At 42.1% G+C, this 23,267-nt stretch overlaps 1 protein-coding gene across 2 annotated transcripts in view; it reads right to left on the bottom strand.

Annotated features, from left to right (window-relative positions):
• Positions 1–23,267, bottom strand: part of LOC126473198 (putative inorganic phosphate cotransporter) — a 168,200-nt gene that overhangs the window by 14,647 nt on the left and 130,286 nt on the right. Inside the window, exon 1 of one of the 2 annotated variants that reach the window (XM_050100095.1) lies at positions 16,649–16,773. The exons of the other annotated variant lie outside the window; for it this stretch is intronic. Coding sequence (XP_049956052.1) covers positions 16,649–16,772 — 124 coding nt within the window. The 5' untranslated portion in view covers position 16,773. Of the gene's footprint in view, positions 1–16,648; positions 16,774–23,267 lie in introns of those variants that run through there. 2 annotated transcript variants of the gene reach the window in all.

The raw sequence follows: 23,267 nt of genomic DNA, 5'->3' as shown, positions 1-23,267 counted from the left end.
AGCTCTAATAATTTTGGAGATTTGATGTTTCTCCGTTTTGAAACCAGGTTAAAAAACTTTCTGACTAAAATGTTTTCTTGATCTAAAACTGCTAGACCTACAGCTATGAAATTTTTACGGCTGTTTTATTACCAGTTCTGTGTAGTGCTTTTCTCTGTGTCTTGTATGAGAAGAATGCGCACCATGAATAGGTGTAACAAGCGAAACTCCCCACGCACCCCCCTGCCCCCGCTCCTTCCCAGATTTAGTGGTAAGTTGGCCCAATGTATAGCCCGACAAAAACTGAAGAGTTGGGTTGGGGTTGTTTTGGGAGAAGAGACCAAACAGCGAAGTCATCGGTCTCATTGGATTAGGGAAGGATGGGGAAGGAAGTCGGCCGCGCCCTTTCAGAGGAACCATCCCAGCATTTGCCTAGAGCGATTTAGGGAAAGCACGGAAAACCTAAATCAGGATGGCCGGACGCGGGATTGAACCGTGATCCTCCCGAATGTGAGTCCAGTGTGCTACCACTGCGCCACCTCGCTCGGTCAAAAACTGAAGACATATCAAGCATGAAAATATGAAGGTGGTGTACTGAAATGTAAAAGAAGCAGCAGAACAGGAACAGTGCAGGGCCCAAACTAAACATGTGCAACATCGAGGAAAGCTGGAAGTACCACTGCGTCGTGATTGTGTGGTCTTCGTGTTGGACTACAAAGTGGGAGGACCGTGTACAAATCTGTCTTGCGCTTTTTTTTTTTTCTTCACAAAATTATCAACTTTCCTTCCGGTCATTGACGTGTCGTTCTCCTCCTGCAGTCTTGGCAACTGCCATACTATACACTGGTTAGAGAATATAAGTCATGTGATAAGAATATATTACCGTCACAATTGAATCTGAAGAACAGATAGAGCTGGCGAGATGCCGCATAGACCCATCACAGAAATGGAAACAGCAAACGGCTGTAAACTACATTACAACGAAAGGAATTCAAGTGTGGAAACTTCTAAAACGGAACCTAAGAGTCATAACATGGGGTATTTTTGTAGAACAAATAGGAGGTAAAGTACGACTGGAAGTCCCTCCCTTACCCTTCGTGTCGCAAACGGACGTTAGACCACGACACAGACACATTTTTGAATACAGCGGATAGGCGTGTCAGTGACCGGACGGACAGTTCATAATTTGGCAGGAAAATGGGCATTAGGGAGATTCGAACACGGATCTCCCCGTTCGCTGTCCAACTAGGTGACCACATATCCACGACGCAATATCCCGCAAATTCCCGCGATGTTGCTCGTCGCAAGCTTCGACCGTTCACTGTTCCTATTTTGTTTCTTTTTCCCATTGTTCAGTATGCATTCTTCTTGGTTTCAGGCTTGATCTGTGTTCAGTTTTTAACGGACTATCCATTGGACCATCTTACCGCTAAATCTGAGGGAAGGAGAGGGTGGGGGATGGGGGGGGGGGGGGGGGGTGCGATGGGAAATTTCCCTTGCAAGCTGTGCCAATAGTGTTTTATAGCGGAACAAAACTGCCCAATATTGCTATAGAACTTCCCGGTAGCTATAGGAGTAACAGCTCTCGAGAACGAAAACTTATAGTCGGGAAAACATGGTTTTTGTAGCCCTTTTACGAAAACGGAAAGAACATTTTACTTCCAGAAGAATTAGAGCTAGAGCACTGAAGTTTTAAATGAAAACCGGTAATTAAGACGTGTGATAATATTTTATAAAGTATTGATTGAAATGCTGTTACTTCAGGGGCACACGCGGATTTCACGTAATTTAGTCCTGTCAAACTTTCTGCAGGCACTGTGCATAATGACGGGCCGCAACACATAGGGGAGTTACTGCGACAAAATAAAATACCTACAGCCGTCCTTACGATTTTATTTTATTGCAACCAGTTTCAACGCTTCAGTGCGTCATCTTCAGGCTGTTGTTGATGCGGTACGGGTTGATATGATCCCTACATATATATCACATGAGTTGCCAGCATTACTGGATACGCAGATAATGTGTCAGCACTCCAACCATCAACTGCCAACTCTTATCAACCCGTACCGCATCAACAAAAGCCTGAAGATGGACCACTGAAACGTTGAAACTGGCTGCAACAAAATAAAATAAAATAAAATCATAAGGACGGCTGTAGGCGTTTTATTTTGTCCCAGAGACCTCCTGCCAACAGGATGTACATAAGGGAGTTGGTTGTGCTTATTATTTCCATCCGTCGTAGAAAGAGAAAAATTTTCATTACCACAATTAAGCAGCATTTATACTGCAGAACTAATCATAATTGAAGAAGCAACTACGTTTGGAGCAAAAAAAAAAAAAAAAAAAAAAAGGACAAATCTATTCTAATGAACTCTAGAATGCTTTGGAACCCTTAGAACACCGGAGGTGGAAATCGGTGTTTTGTTTATGATGTAGTGGAATTGATAATGAATGACAAGAACGATATGAAACGACTGACAGGTAACTAAGCGCATTTAAAATGCAAACAATAGTGATTTCTTCTCAACGATTCCTTCTATTCCATAGACAAATGTTTTATTTCGGACCAGTAAAATGCGCATGTACAGCGTAGCAGACAAATCGCTTAGTTTTAGTTTAAGAGTATTTCAATTAGCATGCCTAGCGTCACTGATTAGAATGATCCTCACGCACGCAAGCAACCACGCAGGCATGCGTGTTGTGTGTACATAGCCTGTAAACAGACTCGATTCACAAAGTTACGGTAGAAATTTATGGGACAAGACTGTGCTTCCGATACGCAATGCAAATACGGAAACTCGTCTACACAGCGAGATAATTTTTTCTCCGCTGTGTTTGGCTGCTGCATGCATTTTTATCATAATGTGGTTACTTCCGCGATTCGCAATAGAAACGACAGTAAAAACGCATTTTTAAAATTGGAGGTCAGACAAGACAATTAAAGAACCTTTCACGGTGGCTTGGGATTCTTAATAGTGGTGCGAGGCAGGAGAAAGGATGGGGGGGGGGGGGGGGGGGGCGGAGCGAGGGAGGGTGATCTACAGCGAACTTCGGCATAAATCACTGTAGACATTAAAATCATACACTTCGTGCGGTTTGATTACTTAGGATTAAGAACTTTTACAATCTGATATGACAGCTGTCTGAAAGTATACACTTCATATTAAACGAAATTAGACAACTAATGTACGGCAAATGTCTGAAATTGGGAAATCGAAATCATGTTGGCCTTAACCTCTGCGACGTCAGAGGCCATCAATCACACTAGAAGGGCACTTGAGTGTTGGCTGTGTCCCTTCGCCTCATCATTCATCTTCACCGGAGCTTTATTCCTATGGCATACACGGTATCACGCAATTTGGTCCTCCTACAATTTTTGCACGCTAAAAAAAAATTCCTTGTTGACAAGAGCACATTTCACGAATGTGGAGGAATAATATTGGAAGAAAGTGGCGAGAGGTTGTAAATAATTGTAAAACATAACTCACTACTCCAGCTTTTTTTTTTATAAAAAAAGCATTATGTACAAATAAAATAAATAACTTATCTGGAAAAGAATACAGGTTAATTTTTTGATAAATACGCAGTATACAGGGATTTTTTTAACGATGCATTCTCAGCAAGAAATTCACATGATCTTATCACTTAAAAAAAAGTTTTATGGAACCTGAAACTTTTTTCAGATACAAAACGCTAATAAAAGGATCTGCAGCGAATTGACGCATGGTGCAGGGAATTGCAATTCAATCTCAATGTAGACAAGTGTAATGTGCTGCGAATACATAGAAAGATAGATCCCATATCATTTAGCTACAAAATAGCAGGTCAGCAACTGGAAGCAGTTAATTCCATAAATTATCTGGGAGTACGCATTAGGAGTGATTTAAAATGGAATGATCATATTAAGTTTATCGTCGGTAAAGCAGATGCCAGACAGATTCATTGGAAGAATCCTAAGGAAATGCAACCTGAAAACAAAGGAAGTAGGTTACAGTACGCCCGTTCGCCCACTGCTTGAATACTGCTCAACACTGTGGGATCCGTACCAGATAGGGTTGATAGAAGAGATAGAGAAGATCCAACGGAGAGCAGTGCGCTTCGTTACAGGATCATTTAGTGATAAACTCCAGTGGAAGACTCTGCAGGAGAGACGCTCAGTACGGGCTTTTGTTTAAGTTTCGAGAACATACCTTCACCGAAGAGTCAAGCAGTATATTGCTCCCTCCTACGTATATCTCGCGAAGAGACCATGCGGATAAAATCAGAGAGATTAGAGCCCCACAGAAGCATATCGACAATCCTTTTTTCCACGAACAATACGAGACTGGAATAGATGGGAGAACCGATAGAGGTACTCAGCGTACCCTCCGCCACACACCGTCAGGTGGCTTGCGGAGTATGGATGTAGATGTGTTTTAACACCATTCTCACGAAACTTATTTTACCAATAAAATGAACGCCCTTTAAGTTTTTTTCATTTTTGTCTTCAATCTTGCCCCGTATTAATACTTGCTACGACCTTCTTACCGAGTTTATATTTATGAAAACTCTGACTTGACAGAAACTTATCTGCACGCCTCAGTTAATATTTTATCGTACTGAAAGTCACTGTGTTGTTAGAAGTTGCTCAAACTATTCTGTACGCATTTACAGACACGGTCAGTGCACAGCATTTTTATGAAAAAAATTATATCTCGTCGCCGAGGTATTTGAACTGTAGGTACTTACCAGTTCAAAATACAGGGTGATTCAAAAAGAATACCACAACTTTAAAAATGTGTATTTAATGAAAGAAACATAATATAACCTTCTGTTGTACATCATTACAAAGAGTATTTAAAAAGGTTTTTTTTTCACTCAAAAACAAGTTCAGAGATGTTCAATATGGCCCCCTCCAGACACTCGAGCAATATCAACCCGATACTCCAACTTGTTCCACACTCTCTGTAGCATATCAGGCGTAACAGTTTGGATAGCTGCTGTTATTTCTCGTTTCAAATCATCAATGGTGGCTGGGAGAGGTGGCCGAAACACCATACCCTTAACATACCCCCATAAGAAAAAATCGCTGGGGGTAAGATCCGGGCTTCTTGGAGGCCAGTGATGAAGTGCTGTGTCACGGGCTGCCTGGCGGCCGATCCATCGCCTCAGGTAGTTGACGTTCAGGTAGTTACAGACATAAGTGCCAATGTGGTGGCGCTCCATCCTGCTGAAATATGAATTGTTGTGCTTCTTGTTCGAGCTGAGGGAACAGCCAATTCTCTAACATCTCCAGATACCGTCCAGAACTTTTCCCTTTGCACAAACACCCATCCTCTGTAAACTGTTTATACCAACGTTTAATACACCACCTATCAGGAGGTTTAACACCATACTTCGTTCGAAATGCACGCTGAACAACTGTCGTCGATTCACTTCTGCCGTACTCAAAACACAAAAAGCTTTCTGTTGAGCGGTCGCCATCTTAGCATCAACTGACGCTGACGCCTAGTCAACAGCGCCTCAAGCGAACAAATGTACAACTAAATGAAACTTTATAGCTCCCTTAATTCGCCGACAGATAGTGCTTAGCTCTGCCTTTTGTCGTTGCAGAGTTTTAAATTCCTAAAGTTGTGGTATTCTTTTTGAATCACCCTGTATAATACTCCGTGCAGCTTCTCTACGGGAATCATTATTAGGAAAGATGTCGGTAAGTACATTTCTGCATATTTGTCAGTGCCTCCACCAACTTCTTGTACGGTATCGTCTTTTATCTATCGTTTTTTAAGCTAGGCGCGCATGCAGTTGCTTCAGAATACACCCAAGCCAACAGCTACAAGTCCAACAGATGTGTTCTTCATGAACCTATCTATTCAGAACTCGTCTCAGTGCTGCGATAGCATCTGTCATCAAGTTGTATGGTCTCAGGCGACAAAGATTAAAAACTTAACGTTTAGGCGACGTCGTAGTCATTAAAGGCAGCGCCTTTTACATAAGTTGGGAAATGATGGGAAGGTAATCAACTTTTTTTTAAACAGCGACACCGCCATCAACTTGGAGAGATTTAGCAACGCGAAATCTGTATCTGAAGGGCCCTGACGGGGTTTTATTCAAACTTCGGTTTGTTAAGCATGTACCAATTCATTTGGCATAAATGCAGAAGCGAAACCTGTTGAATTAAGAAAACTTAAAGCTTTTTTCAGAAATGGAAAAAAATAATTCGATCTTTAATCTGATTGTTTTATATGCAAATGCGCAATATTGGGCCTTCTTGGTGAAATCTGCTTCTGTCTTGCTTTATAGATCTGTCGACGGGTAGAATTTGGATGAAATTTCGCACAGATATTCTTGGCTTAAAGAAATCTACATCTATCTTAGCTTTGCTCTCCGTAGTTATGAGAAAATGGATACAGAAGTCTTCAGTGTCATTTAAGTTCTTATGACGGCTAGTTGCCGGGCAGGTTCAGTCGGCTTTTACAGAAGCTATATTTACGGACACAGGTTCAAGCACACCTAAGTTATTGATAACTTTTATTCTGTAAATATATTTTACCAACAAAGTAATCACTATTTCAGTATTGCAGATCGTTGTTCGTATGCTGTGTGTCGCATTACAGCTCTCCCAGTTGCGACACAAATTAATCCGCGTTATTTCACGATTCACTGTCTTTTCGTATTTCGCCATGTATTAGGAATAGCTTGCGCAGTTAAACGCCTGCTGCTACGTAGCTTTCATTTGCCATCAAAGGACCAAGAGGAAGACACTGTAATCGAGCAGTTCATTACGGTTAGCGTACATACTGAGAACAAGTCCAATATTTGTGAGGAAATTACGAAGTGTCATTAAATATAATAGTGGAAAATTTTGGACTCACCCACATTTAGCATAACTGTTTAACCAGTTTTCGGAAGTCAGTAAAAAGAATCAGTTTGCAGTGCAACGGCATAGTTAACTGGCCTTTAGCAGACGACGACACGTTGGTATCAGTAAAGAAAGGCAAATGGAATACTGGAGGAAGAGCCAGCCAAAAAGTCATCAAGAGAGGGTACAAATAAAAATATTCATTTGAGAAGTGAAAACACTTCCAGTTTGGGTCGTGTCATTTAACTGAGGCAGCGAAGCCTTGTGTTCCTTCAAGGGTTTTTAACGTAAAGTGCCACCCGATCGTTTGTGTAGCGTGGGACGTATGAACTAAATAGGTGTTAATTCTGTGGATTAAAGTAGTTAAGTTTAATTTTTGTATATAAATTCAGAATAATTAGCAGGTAATATTTCTTTCATTCTGTCATTTATTTATTAAAACAAAAAACTTCATCAAACGAATGGGATTATTTATAATGTTAAAATGGTTGTCTTGAAACAAAGTATATTTTACCTGAGAAATGTTGAGTATGACGCCTTAACATCTACGCCAACAGAACAGCTCAGCAATTGGTCTGATTGATTGAGAGGGTTTATGGGACCAAACGGCGAGGTCATCAGTTCCACGATTCCGAAGTTACTCACAGAAGAAAGAGGGTCCACTAAAAACGAACGGATCCAGTCAGGAGGTTGGAATCATACAATCATGAAGTTAACACGCACACAGTAAAAGGCATGAAAGGTGAGACCAAATCTAAAAACTGGAAAAAAGGGGCGGTCTTTCCATGGTGGAGTTGTCATGGGCTCCCAAAACGAGAAGACACGAAGTGGGGTCCCAACCACAACCAACCTGACCCTGCTCCAAGATCGGCAATTGGAAAACAATGTTGTTTCGCACTAAAAGTCTAAGAAAGTATTTATTTTCTTTCAGTGACAGATCTATGTGAAGTTTCATACGAATCTATGAGCCATAGTAGTTTGCTTCCGTTAATAGCCGGTTAAAAAGTAGCAATGAATTAATCATAAAGTTACTGAACATAACATTCCCAGACAGCCTTTAGCAATTTAGGGAAAAAATCTACTACACCTGGCTGATTCAGACGGAATTCCAACTTAGATCCGATCAATCGCTTCGACTGCTTTTTCTAAGAACTATGAAAAGTTTTTGGCAGCTTGAAGAAACCTAAGAAAAACACTTCTGAGGAATCTTAAGGCGCGATTACTAGCAATTATTATTTTCAAACTGCAAAATATCATAAAAGTTTCGTCACTTTTCGGAACGAATTTGAGTGTAACGGATGGGCGCGCGTTAGATAAGATAACAGCCACTTGTCATTCTGATAACAGACGGCTGTACACTAGCTCCGTCCATAAACGTACGGAGAGTAAATCCGGGAAGCAGTATTCCAAGACAGTGGCCTAGCAAAGCTGCAGTTTGTAGCTAAAATTTTCTATTTTGGAGTAAAAAAAATACAAGTTTTGCTTATTCAAATGACTATAAACATCTACTGACGGAATTACGACCTACTTCTACAGCGCCTCATCTTAACTGTTTCGGCGCTGACTGCAACGAAAAGTGCTTCATAAGGAGCGACATCTGGACACAAATATTTTCGGTCTTTCTCACGGTTTTTATGAAAAACGAAGATCACAGCGGAGCGGGGTTTTTTGAAGCGGAACTCCGGAAGTTACCGACACGCATTTCCTGGTCCCGGCTTCCTGAGGTGCCAGCTGATACAAGGCGCGACTCAACCGCGAGTAGGGCCACGACGGAGTCATCAGAGTTGAAACAGAAGCTACAACTGTGGAGATCGGCCGCGCCTTGTTCAATGAGACCACCCCGGCATTTGCCTCCAGCAGTTTACGAAAACTACGGGAAACCAAAATTTGCATGACGTGATGAGGGCTTGAACTCCAGTCCTCCAAAATGCAGTTCGCATGTCTTAAGCAGTGCACGACCTCACTCAGTCTCAATCGCGGAAGTCTTATTGGCTTCACAGGACGGCGAATATCCGAGACTGCAGCAGTCATCTAATCTATACTACATACTGTGGTAGGACAGAGACTGTTCTTAAACACACGCAGCAGTTAATGTCGTTATTGCTTTCTACATGAAACTGAATAAAAGACTGATAATCCATGTTTATTTTTTAAATTGTAGACAGCTTTTTTCATAGGCTCCACCGAAGAAAGATTTGTTCGTGTCTGCGTTTATAGTAATTTCAGAGTGCAGCATGAGAATGGCCAGTATAGTTTGAGTAAATTGAAGGATACAGGAAAGTTCGATTTTTTCTTACTAAAAAAACAAAAAAAACATTGTATTCATATACGAACAGGGAATGTGATGCACGTATCCATTTTGTACTCCGTAGTTGCTTAAAATAGGGAGAAGGTTTTAAGCTTATAGCTAAGGTAAATAATACTAGTTCTTCCTTAACAAAATCCGTACCAGGTTGGACTAACAGAAAAGAGAGGAAAGAATCAGAAGAGCTGTATGAACATATTTGTTTAGCCACCATTAGTGTGTCACAGAGATCTTCAACAAATTGCAATGGTAGACTTACCAGAAAGACGTTGAGCAGAAACTCTAAATTCGAAGAAGGGGGGGGGGGGGGAGGGGCGGCAAGTGAGGAAACTTATTACTTCCTAAATCATACACTCATGTAATAGCAAAAGGCTAAAATTATTCGGAGGTCATGCAGGAAAAAGTATATCGACAGTCTCTTCTCTCCGTCGGTCATCTGCGAAAACAATAGAGGACGAGAAATTGAAGGGGTTGCTGGAATAACGAATATTCACTCTGCAGAAGAGTATTAATAGATTTGCAACTTCCGGGCAGATAAAAAGTGTGTGCAGAAACTGGTCTCTAACAGATAGTGTGATCACACTAATCCTTACTCAACCGAAGGTTAGCGCTTTCTTACGCCGACCCCTTCAGTCGATACTCGTCCGCTGTGTATACTTCCCCGGTGGCTTATAGAGTACACACGTATAGAATCTTTTGTATATTGCCTGCAATTGTTATGTCGAACTAGCTTATTTATTTCAAAAACACTGATACTACAGTAACGGTCTGTCATGATTCTTATTTCTGCTACATGTTACCAGCGTACAATCATGGTTTGGCGGAGCATAAAATTATATTGCAGTTTGACGATCAGACAAAGTTTTTACAATTCTTTGGAAAAGTTTAGCAGCCTGACTCATTGTAGGGTAACTACGGAGATGTATCCGTGGTCTGGCCCGCTAAAATTTTTTTCATCTCCATGATTTGGAAGACAGGAGAAACAGAAAAGGTGCCGCGCATTTGCTGCTCAGCACTACGACCACCTCTGCGTTACTCTTCTGTATTCCTCCACACACAATACTACAAGTATTTTCACACGATAAAAATACACGTTTGAAACAGGCAAACGTAAACTAATCATGACGCTCTGTATTACCACAGTCATCAGGAAGAGGAAGGGAGGATGGGTATAGGTAGCTCACCTCCCCCCCTCCCCCCTTTCCTGACACCTGGAGTACAGAATTTTTTTACAGAGCTATCACACTATTTCTAGAAGTGAGTGGATAACCATCGATTCTCTGGGGTATAGTAAGTTTCTGTGTCACCTATAAAAACTTAGTTGGTGTGCCAAAACACACCTGGAAACTGACCAACTCATTTATATAAAAAAATAGCCGTTTTAGAGTCTTGCCTACCCCTTCCCCGGAAAAAAAATTTCTGTGGGCGCCTATGTGCATTACGTAATAGTTTTGTCACATCTAAAAGGAAGGAAGAGAAGAAAATAATTCATTAGACGATCATGTATCAGTAACAAACTAGACGGCAATTCTCTGCGTGCTCCCTGTATTTTTCAAGATAAAGGGCGATTGGTGAAAAAAATTCTCGCCGAAATTAGTTTAGTTGTAACAAAGCGGATCTACAAATGCCGTACAGCATCGTAAACTGGTTTCACTAAGGTTTTAAGGAAGTCATCAGTGAATGTGTTACTTTGCTAGGAGCAGAACATAAATCAGATTGAAGGAATATGAATACTACTCCCAGTTTTTCCTATCGCCTTACGATAAACGGTGGAGTTTAAAACAATATCTTTCCGAGTGACTCCCCAATAATTTATTCCTGGTTAAGGCTCCAGGGGCATGGGTCATTGCCGGCCGGAGTGGCCGAGCGGTTCAAGGCGCTACAGTCTGAAACCGCGCGACCGCTACGGTCGCAGGTTCGAATCCTGCCTCGGACATGGATATGCGTGATGTCCTTAGGTTAGTTAGGCTTACGTAGTTCTAAGTTCTAGGGAACTGATGACCTCAGAAGTTAAGTCCCATAGTGCTCAGAGCCATTTGAAACATTTTCGCATGGGTCATTATTTTTCTCTACTTTACAGCGATATTATGAATTTGAACAACATGATACAAGAGTCATCCGTGAGTGGAAATGGGCCGGTTGTCTGCGATGTTGCTCTTTCAGAGTGGAACTCCCTTTTTGCAACTAATTTACTCTAAATGAAACCTTCCTGGCAATCGACATGTCAGATTATCATTAAAAACTCCATCTTACCAACAGAGGCATCCGATCATTGTAGGACGATTTCGTTGGAAACAGCACTGCCCGCAAAAGCCAAGAGGTATGCGCTCGAGTCCCTGTATAGTATGCGTGAAAAAGGAAGATCAGAATTTAATGTTCTGTCGACAGAGAGGTCATTAGGGGCGGAATATCAGCTCGCATTCGGGGAAGGAAACCGGCAGTGACCTTCCCAGGCAAACTAGGCCGGCTTTTACTCCAAGCGATTTAGAAAAAGTGGAAACTGTAAACCAGGATGGGTGTACAGGCAACTGAACCGCCGACCTCTCGATTTAGAGTCCACTGTCATAAACACTGCGGCATCTCACTGTGTCTGATGGAATATACAGATTATTGAAACCACAATTTACGGATTACATTTTATATCCCGACAGGATGGCAACATACACAAGGCGTGATCAAAAATTTTCCGTTCTAAGGCCGTACAGTCCAGAATCGGTATGTCGATCAGGCAAAATCGCCGTGAGCGTTGAGGTAATCACTACACCGATACGCTCCAGGTTGAAGATACTCGTCTGGTAAAAACACCGTGTCTTGCTGCCTGAAGGAGTCCTAACCGCCTGTTGCAAATCATCGCCCGACAGGAATCGTCGATCCTTCAAGGCTTTTTTCAAGCGACCCAATAGCTTGGGAAGACGTAAGGACTACAGGACGTGTGCTCGAGCGTCTCCCACTTGTCCGTAATGGATGAGGCTGGCTTCCGAGATCGACCGGCGTCTTTTCTCGAACCGCGACCGGCACGGTCGCAGTTCCACAACGGTGGTTCTCGTCTCAACGGACATGAGGCCGCAAATATTGGATGTCTATCGTTGTTTTGTCCTTCGGCAGCCAAGAAAAGAATAATAGTGCGTTGATCCTGTTTGGACTCATTTGGTAATAATGTCGCCATAGTTCGCGTTTACACATTTACCGTACGCACGTCGGAAAGACGCGAATGCCACAATATTCGCTTGCCTACATGCCGCTGCTTATATACCCGCATCGGAGTAGCGGTACGTTTCACGTACTCTGCCGCGACACCCTCAAACGGAAACGTTTTGATCACTTCCCACAGTTTACTGAAGTGCCCTTTATTTTAGGAGACGATGAGATGGGTGCTGTAAATGGTTGACGTGCTACATCTAGCTTGCTCTACACTTTGATCGGCAGCAAGTTTTAGCGTGTTCTGAGGACAGCCAGTTCAACGATTTATTTCTTTAGTGATCACGTAGCCATACTTCCTGACAAACCACACTCTCATCTGCATATTCGTATATTTTCATTACATTTGGAGACTGATTATAGGAACAAATTAATTTGTGGGGCCGAGGGTGAATATGCGCGTTAATGTGGCACAGACAGCATTAATGAACTTTCAGTAATATTTTCTTTATCGTGGATAGCTTTTTAAGCATTTCAACGACAATCTCGCACTGTTTTAGTACCGACACTAATAACTGCTACGTGGAGCGTCGAAAGCCTATGATCAAATCAGTCCGGTCTCTGGCCAGTACGATGTTTATACTGGTCGAAGTTTCTGTGCTGTTTCCTTGTTCAGCTGGCCATCAGCGACTGGATCGCTGTATACATTTCACAACGCAGTGAAATCTCTGGTGGTATCAGAAAACCGCTACAAGATTGCCTTCCAAGCCCTTCTTTCCACACATTCTAGCTGACTTAACTGGCCACCAAACGGTAAAGGCGCTCTCGTAGCAAATATTTAGCGGAACTTTGCGGCGTATAAAATGAGTGCAAAGACGAGATGGTTACTGACAGCTGGTAATGTTTGCAACAACGATACGATATCCAGGCGTATCCGGGATTTTGTCGCAAGCTGAGCCGCACTTAAACAATTGTCTTGAAAAAAAAAAAAAAAAAAAAAAAAAAAAAAAAAAAAAAAAAAAAAAAAAAGACGATTTCAGATAGTATATTTCAGCACTAAACGTCCAAATGGTTGGAGGAAGTTGACCTCGTTGAATCACGTGACTGCTGTCTGCAGACATATCTATTGGCGAAGTGTCCCGCCGTATTTGCGATAAGGTGTTACACATCCGCGATAGGGAAGAAAAGCGACAAGATACGATGGCGCGATATCACGTAACGTCACAGTTCCTGCAAGGCGCGAACGTCGTGGGTCTGTTCTCGCTGTCACAGAGATGCTGTCAACCACCGCACCTCTTTAGCCCTCATGGTCTAGACTCCATGTGAGCGTGGTCAAACGTTAGTTACAGACTTGAACAATTTTTAATTTTTTTAATTTTTCTGTGACCCAACAGGAGCCAATGCTGTCGACAATCTTATCAATAATACTCGCTAAGTTTTACTGTGAATTTAATACCTTTATTTCAACAAAATTGCAGTATAATCTTGTAAAGAAAACAGTTTAATATATTTTTGTATAGAAACTTTGCTGAATATTCACAATGACCGAAAGCCTAAATAAATAAATATTGCAGACTGTAATCTGCGTCACTTAACTAAATGTTTCAGATAGAGGGGTCACAAATTTATTTACGCAGATTCTTTAATTTTAGCACTGCTTCGACCACGGTCGTTTCGTGGGGATATCTTGTGATCGATAAGTTATGAGAGAAAACCGAGTTGAAAAACGTAAAACACAGTGCAAATCACTGTGCTTCCGACCATATCACACACTGAATAACCAAACTAGCTTTTCTTTCGGAAACAAAATCACGTGAATATTCTGTGAAAGAGGAGGTTGGCGGATACGCTGTGCAATCTACAATTCCAGGCTTTCTTTTTGACAAATCTGCTCTTCCATTCGTCTGTGTATCTGTCCACTTTTGCTCTCAGCAGTATGGCAGTCCTATCTAAAGCACCATCTGTACTCTAAAAAAACAGATAAAATGCTACAGCATAAAAATGCCTAATGTCAGATAACCCTACACCCGTACTCTGCAGACCACAATGTAACGCAAGGCAGAGGGCACTCACTGAAGAGACATACCTGCTTCAAAGGAATTAATGAGACAACGGACGTGTTCTGTTCTGAACAATAAAAACTACACACAGATCCATTAACGCCTATTTGTTTACTTATGAGGGCAATAGTGTTGCACAGAAGATACGCAGATGGTCACTAGAGATCTCTGGTGAGTCATCGAAACTAATCAAAACACTCGACTTTTACTGCGGCAGTCGAGATTATGCAGGTGATCGTATCGCATCGAATGCGTTGTTTGCCAGCAGTGACACGAAAAAAAAAAAAGTTTCAATGATAAGTGCATAACCTAATTACGACGAGATCACTTGAAATGAAACCTTGAGGTAAGGTTACGACACGGAGATAAAACGACTTTTACGTTGAATAACACGCATTTTATTCGCTATCCATAATCAAGAAGAAATGAGAAATGTATTGTTGTCACAACTATGTGGAGCATATTAGGCGTCAGCAGCCGAAGGTTTCATTTGTTCATCCGCAGTTAAGAACTCGGTATGGACAATTAATAATATTCTCAGTCAACTACTATATGAAAATAATGTATATTCTTTAATGACTATTCTTTAATTGTATGGACAAACAAACAAAAAATCAATTTTGTGCGGTACGTTCCTTGACTTTCTGACAGTTAATGGAATTTTTCACAACGAGCTCGATGGAACAAAGGTTAATACTCTAGACTACAATTCGCGAGGAGTGTAAATACCCAAATTTCGCTGCATCGCTTTTTTTTTTAAAAAAAAAAGTTCGCGGTTGATTCTTGTTCAACCCGATCTTGTAGCGTCCCTGTGTAAGGATTCCTGCGTTGACAACACGTAAGGATCCAGCCTGAAGTTACTACCACTACCGATTCTCCTGGAATCATCTATGTAAAAATAACTGTTTCGTAGAGAGAGAGAGAGAAAAAAAAAAACACAATTTCGCCGGTTATTTGCAGATGTCATGCTGTCTGTTAGTAGGTATAGCAGAGTAAGCCGCACTGCTACATTTAAGTAGTAAATGTCACCATTAAGACGAGCATATGTTACAGTTTACGCCTAGGATAATTATATAAAAACTGAACGGAATTATGTACAGAAACAAAATGACACTCGCAGAAGATAGTGCATAGGTACCGAAAGAAACAAGTGTAATGAAAAAGAGGAAAAAAACATTTTTGCAGAAAGCGGAATTAGCTGTATTAAAAAGTGAGCACTGCGCTTTTAGATTTAACAGTAGGTTCACCTTAGAACTAGCTATATGAATTGGGTCCACGATCAAGAAACAGCTCATTTGGGTTTTCAGCTCTCGTATTTTTCGTGTTTGCAGTTAAAATTGTTGGATGTAAGGTCCGCCAATTATGCAAAACAGTGTTTTTTCAAAGTTTCCCACTTTGAAAAAACGGTGTTTTGCATAACTGGCGGACCTTGCATCCAACAGTAGATGTAGCATAAGATTGATGCCTACGTAAGTTTATGGTGATAGAACTGTCCCGTCCCACACAGCTTTCGAATTCGTATCTATTCGTGCTTCACTTACTAGTCCCCAGAGCTGAATACTTTCATGTGGACTGCAGTTTTTTTTTGCTGTCTTGTTAAGTAAATATATTTTGCTACTTCACATTTGCCTTAGCACCTGTAGTCAATGACTCTGTAACAGCTCCTATCTACGTTAACTATTGCTGAAAGTTCGGGTCTGTTAGTAGTGACATTTAAGGCATTACCCTCACAAGTCGACACTCAAACTGCTCGAAGTAATTATCGCAAAATAAAACAAGAAAGTTAAGAGTACCGCACACGAATCTTTGCCCATGACACACGTTTTATTCGCGTGACTCGTATTCTACAGGAGGCAAAGGTCCCTATGGTACATCGGCATGACCAGGAAATTTACGCGCGATATTGTCCAAGTTTTATCTGGAGCGCTCTGACAATGCGGCCGGTCTATAAAACCTGTTACCATTCTGATGCACGTTAGATGCTTGCCCTCACCCAGATAATGCCACAGTCGACATTTGTAATAACGTCAGTAGTTATTACGAACTCTTTACGGCGTGCTATAAATTTCGCGGCGGCTGTGACAGGCAGACATCTGTTGACCAAATAAGTAATTTCGGAGTATGTACCCTTGCAAATGAATTTAGCTGGAGATTTTGTTTTCCACAGTGATCTCGGCTCATGTAATAGGTATGCGGCGGAAACAAATGGGTTGACACCGGGGCGACACGCTGTACTGAGCTCTAAAAACGTCGCTTTCGCGTCGCAGTACGGCGCGACCGCTAAAGATACCGGAGGCCTCGCGTGGCCAACAGCTGCCGGCTTACCTCGGGGCTGCGCGACGTCCTCCAACGCGTGCTGCTCCCAGACGAGCACGTGGTTGCCCAGGTGGGCGCTGCCGTTCGCAGCCCTGACGGAGCCCGGCGTAACGCGAGCATTGCTTCGGCTCATCTCTCGGCACTGGTGTCTGCGCGGCCGCCGCCGCCGCCTGCTCTTAATAACCGCCGTCACGTGACCTGCGGCAGCCAATGGGCGCGCGCCGGCGTGCCGCTTGCGTAACAGCACGCGCTACGGTGCGCGCTGCAGCGGCGCGCGACCACGTGCTGGCGGCTGTACGCGCCTCAGCTCGCCCGCAGGGGTGCGCGGTGTGTGCGCGCCGAAACGGAAGCCAAGGACGAGGCCGGATGTAGGTCGAAACCTGGCCGTCGCTCCCGTGACGAGTGTGCGTCACTGCGGCGCGTACGCGGTTATATCTTTGCAATTATGACTTTACTCGCCACTTTCTTTAAGAAATACAGCGACGAGCCAATTTTTTTGTATTTTTATTTATACCTTCTTCTTCTTCTGCTGCTGCTGCTGCTGCTGCTGCTGCTGACTAGAGTTTCCCCTGTTTGTCGGCCGCATTCTGTGGACGTACTGAACCAACTACTGCCCCCTCTCTTGGGTGGTCGTTTCCCTTGGGGTCGTCCATGTTTATAAATTTTTAGTCGCGAAATAGAGGAGACACTACCACGGATTCTTTTTGAGTAGCCAGACTTCTGACTGGTTTGATGCGGTCCTCCACGAATCCCTCTCCCGTGCCAACATTTTGATCTTAGAGTAGCACTTCGTGTCCGCGCTTTACACATATTCCTTCCTTCACCATTTCCACAGAGAAGCTAATCATTCTTTACCTTACCGGTTCATGTAATTTTTGACAGTATTTTGTTGCACCACATCTCTGATGCTTCGATGTTCTTTTCCGATTTTCCCACAGTCCATGTCTCATTGCCATACAATAGAGTTGGGCAACACTATTCTTTTTCTCGATTCGATTCCTACGATTCAATCTCACATTGCGAATCGATTCCTACGATTCGCTCACGATTCTAGTCCGCGATAGCACGATTCTTACGGAATGCAAAAAGTTCTACATCTTACTCACAGATGGCAGGACATGTCTGAAATCGTCAATGGGGTTAGAATCGAACTGCGTCATGAAAATATATGCCAGAAATAGTTTATTTATGAGTAAACATGCATATGACGTTGCAAGTGTGATTCTCGATTTATACGTGTGATGCCTTAATTGATGAAAGGTCACGTTTGATTTGATTGTATCTCTTGTTTTATTTCAGTATGCCAGGAAAGAGGAGTCGATTTGTGCGAAAGGTGGTGCAAAATTGCTTCCTTTGTTCACACTCATCCTCCACTTGACTGCCATCTGGCGGTTGTAATCATTCGGCACGACTCGGCATGATCCGGAAGTTGCCTTCGAAGCATAGCGTACTAAGAATCGATGAATCTTTGGAACTTGGACTCGTCACGACTCGGAAACACGCAATCGTTCTTACGATTCTTTTGAACGACGATTCGTCCGTATCACGATTCGATTCTTACGATTCTTTATTTAGAGTCGTTCAAATGAACGACTCATTCACGAATCGCCACAACTCTACCATACAATGCTGTGATTCAAATATATATCCTCAGAAATTTCTTTTTCAGGTTATGATCTGTGTTTGAGACTAGTAGACTTTTGTCCAAGAGTATTCTTTTTACCAGTGCTATACAGCTTTTAATGTCCTCCTGGTTCCATCCACCATGGTTTATTCTGCTGCCTAGATAACAGAATTCTTTAACATCCTATACTCCATGATCACCAATCCTGACTTTAGTATCTCACTTCTTATTTCTGCTAATTCTCATAAATTTCGTGTTTTTGCGATTTACTCGCAATCCATATTTTGCACTCATTAGACTGTTCATTCCACTCAGGAGAGCCTGTTATTCTTCTTCATTTTCACTCAGGATAGCAATGTCTTCAACCAATCTTATCACTAACATCCTTTCACTTTGAATTTTAATTCCAGACGTGAAACATTCCTTTATTTCCGTCATTGCTTCTTCGATATACAGGGTGGTCCATTGATAGAGACCGGGCCAAATATCTCGCGTAATTTATCCAAATCTCTGTCTTCCTCTGTAGTTTTTACCCTGTACGTGTCCTTTTAGTACCGTGGAAGTTACTCCGTGATGTCCTAAGAGATATCCTAAGAGATGTCCTACCATCCTGTCCCCCTCCTCGTCAGTGGCCGGCCTCTGGTGGCCGAGCGGTTCTAGGCGCTTCAGTTTGGAACCACGCGACCGCTACGGTCGCAGGTTCGAATCCTCCTTCGGGCATGGATATGTGTGATGTCCTTAGGTTAGTTAGGTTTAAGTAGTTCTAAGTTCTAGGGAACTGATGACCTGAGATGTTAAGTCCTATAGTGCTCAGAGCCATTTGAACCATTTTGAACCTTGTCAGTGTTTTCCATATATAGCTTTCCTCGCCCGATTCTCTGGAGAACCTTCTCATTCCTTACCTTATCAGCCACTTAATTTTCAACATTCTTCCGTGCCACCACGTCTCAAATGTTTCTATTTTCTTCTCCTCCAGTTTTACCACAGCCCTTGTCTCACAGCCATACAAGCTGTGTCCCTAACATACATTTCTTCCTTAAATTAACACCTATGTTTGCTACTAGTAAGACTTCTCTTGGCCAGGAATGCCTTTTTTGCCACTAGTAGTCTGTCTTTTGTGTCCTCATTGCTTCGACCGCCAGGAGTAATTTTGCTGCCGAGGTAACAGAACTGATTAATTTCGTCTAATTGCTGGCCAACAATTTTCATGTAAAGTTTCTCACTGTCCTCATTTCTGCTGCTTCTTATTACTTTTCTCTTTTTTTCGATTTGCTCTCAATCCACATTCTGTGCTTGTTAAACTGTTCACTCCAATCAACAGTCCCTGTAATTCTTCTTCGCTCTCACTAAGGATAGCAATGTCATCAGTGAATCTTAACATTGATATCATTTCGTCTTTAATTTTAATCCCATTCTCGAACCTTTCATTTATTTCTCTCATTGCTTCTTCGACCGTATAGACTGAATAGCAGGGGCGAAAGACTACATCCCTGTCGTATGTTCCTAATATGGGCACTCGTTCTTAGTCTTGCACTCGTATTGTTCCCTCTTGGTTCTTGTACATATTGTACATCACCCGACTTTTCCTGTAGCTTACTCCTACTTTCTCAGGATTTCCAACATCTTTTACCATTTGACTTCGTCGAACGTTTTTTCCAGGTCGGCAAATCCTATGAACATGTCTTGATTTTTCTTCAATATTTTTTCTGTTATCAACCGCAACGTCAGCACTGCCCCTCTCTTGTCTTAACCATTCCTAAAGCCAAACTGATAATCTAACAGATCCTCAATTTTATTTTCAGTTATTCTGTATGCTATTCTTGGGAGCGTCTCGCACTTGTCGGGTCTTGCCATCTTCGGAATTGATGATTTTCCAAAAGTCTGATGGTGTATCGTCAGTTTCATACTTTCTACACACCAACGAGAAGAAACATTTTGTTGCCACTGCCCCCAGTGAACGGAACGGTATGTATCACGTGTGCCTTATTTGATTTTAAGTCTTCCAAAGCTATTCTAAATTCTGCTTCTAACACTGGATCCCCTATGTCTTCCGTATCGATTTCTGTTTCTTCTTCTATCACGTTATTAAACAATGGCGTTTTTCGTTGCGGCAGTATCTCCTCATTAAACTTCAGACACCAACTTTCTCTTACGAACTCTAAAATATTTTTGTTGGCACCCACCTCTATAAGAGAAATCAGAACTCGCACGGAAATATTTAAGTGTTCGTTTTTCCCGTGTGCTGTTCGAGAGTGGACGGTAGAAAAACAGAAATACCTTTAAGATGGTTCGATGAACCCTCTGCCAGACAATTGTGAATTGCGGAGTAAGCATGTAGATGTAGATGATGTCTTTCGGGCTCCATCCTCTCCGTATGACCCTTCCACTTTCTTTTCCTTGTCTTCACCCATTTATTTATATACTGTATTCCACACTGTTCCCTTATCGATACATTTGTTCTCGTGTTACGCCTTGCATCTGTTCAAAATTGGTTCAAATGGCTCTGAGCACTATGCGACTTAACTTCTGAGGTCATCAGTCGCCTAGAACTTAGAACTAATTAAACCTAACCAACCAAAGGACATCACACACATCCATGCCCGAGGCAGGATTCGAACCTGCGACCGCTACGGTGCTAGCGCATAGCTTACCCCTCTCCAATACCTCCAAACTCCATGTCCTTGTCTAGCAACGGTGCCACACACCCCTATACTCCGTGAGCCACTGCAGAAAGATTTTAGCGTTTAGTTCCGTTTTGTGGCCAGAAAGTTAACGGCACTTGAGAAAAGTTTTGAAAGTATACCCATGCTACCGGCGCGAGCCACATTCTTTACATAAACAGCAAATCAGGTTGCAGGAAGAAAATAATAATCGGACGTAACTTTGTCAAATCTGTCGGGAGTGTTACAGAACTACCTCTTATGATACACCAACTAACGAGACCAAACTGTGGGTAGTATTAAGTAACTGGTATTAAGTATTAAAAATGACATTTACCAGACGCCAGAGTCCAATAATTTTGGAACTATGAATTTGCTGCAAATTTCCATTCAGGCATTTTGCTGCAAAAGGGAGACTCAGTTATACTGTGGATTTCAATGTTTTTTCTGAGATCTAAAATAAATCTGTTAACTCCCAGGGTTGGTTTGCATATCGCCCACACCTGCGAACCAGCTCACGCGGATAGTTATGGTAATGCAGAAAAGGGGAGGGGTCGGAGAGATCTGCATTTTTCTTATTCGCTGAATACTCCTTTAACTGTAAGTAATTTCACGTGCAAGTAACTAAAATCATAACGTTGATACCTATGTGTCTGTAAAAAGCTTCTAACACGACAAACGCTGATACATGATAATTGTGCGACAAGGTGACAAAACTTTCTCCCTCAGATAGTATTAGGAAGGCAAACAGGTTAATTTACGTAACACTTACAAGGGAACCTCCCCATCGCTCCCCCCTCAGATTTAGTTATAAGTTGGCACAGTGGACAGGCCTTGAAAAACTGAACACAGATCAATCGAGAAAACAGGAGGAAGTTGTGTGCAACAGTAAAAAAAATTAGTAAAATATACAAACTGAGTAGTCCATGTGCAAGATAAGCAACATCTAGGAGAATGCGAGCTCAGGAACGCCGTAGTCCCGTCGTTAGCGTGAGTAGCTGCAGAACGAGAGGTCCTTAGTTCAAGTCTTCCCTCGACCGAAAATTTTACTTACTTTATTTTCGCAAAGTTATGATCTGTCCGTTCGTTCATTTACGTCGCTATTCACTGCAATAAGTTTAGTGTCTGTGTTTTGCGACCGCACCGCAAAACCGTGCGATTAGTAGACGAAAGGACGTGCCTCTCCAATGGGAACCAAAAACATTTGATCGCAAGGTCATAGGCCAACCGATTCCTCCACGGGAAAACACTTCTGATATGTTCTATACGACACTGGTGACGCCATGTGCGCCACATGACAGGAATATGTTGTCGACCCACCTAACTTGTACACTTAGCGAATGGGTAAAAAGATTCTTCTACCTTGCCCGATTTAGGTTTTCTTGGGGGATGTGATAATCACTCCCAAAAAAGTGATGAAAAGATAAGAGTTTGTCACATAAACTGAAAATAAAAAATTAAACTTTTCACTGGAGGAAAGACTTGAACCTACGACCTCTCGTTTCGGAGCTGCTCTCGCTAACCACGGGACCACGGCGCTCTTTGACTCCCAGTGTTCTTGATGTTGCCTATCTTCGCATGGACTACTCAGTTTGTATATTTTACTAACTTTTTTCATAGTTCCACACAACTTCTTCCTGTTTTCTCGATTGATCTGTGTTCAGTTTCTCAAGGCCTATCCACTGTGCCAACTTATAACTAAATCTGAGGGGGGTGCGATGGGGAGGTTCCCTTGTTAGGTTTTGTCTGTCCCTCTGTTATTAATATAACAATAACAATAACAACAACAATAATTACTAAAACCTATGACTAACCATGCTACATTTCCAACTTTCGCTGTATGGAATCCTGTGTAAGCAACCACTAAAGAAGTATTCAGAAGATACTGTCAAATAACAGTGCAAAGTGCTAACTGAGAAGAGTTTACTTTTAATTAAGCTGCATCGAAAAAGCGTTAGCGCTATTTCTGGGAATGTACAGAGCTACCAAAACATTTTGCACCTTCACCAAGCTTATTACACTCAGCCTCTCAAAGAAGTCCCCAGGCGTTGAAACCAGTGGTTTTCAGATTCACTTTAAGAGTCTTCTGTGCTTTTTGTTTACTGATTCATTACAGCAAAAAAATAAGAGAATAGGCATGATTTCGGGATGCTCACTATTATAATTCCGACTCGCCTGTCATAATAATTTCTCGGCGTCTTCCTAAGTGCTAACCAGAAAGGCTCTACTCATATCACATGCGAAGAGCCTATCTTAAGCCAATTCGCATTTAGGCAGATTATCTTTTACGATGTATTATAAAGATAAGTATCGATTTCAGCAGGATAAAAAAGAGGAAACTTTG

The sequence above is a fragment of the Schistocerca serialis genome, chromosome 4 (genome assembly GCF_023864345.2).
Source record: "Schistocerca serialis cubense isolate TAMUIC-IGC-003099 chromosome 4, iqSchSeri2.2, whole genome shotgun sequence".
In the NCBI taxonomy this organism is placed as follows: domain Eukaryota; kingdom Metazoa; phylum Arthropoda; class Insecta; order Orthoptera; family Acrididae; genus Schistocerca; species Schistocerca serialis.
The sequence above is the reverse complement of the archived record's forward strand: the minus strand, read 5'-3'. Positions and strand labels throughout refer to the sequence as shown.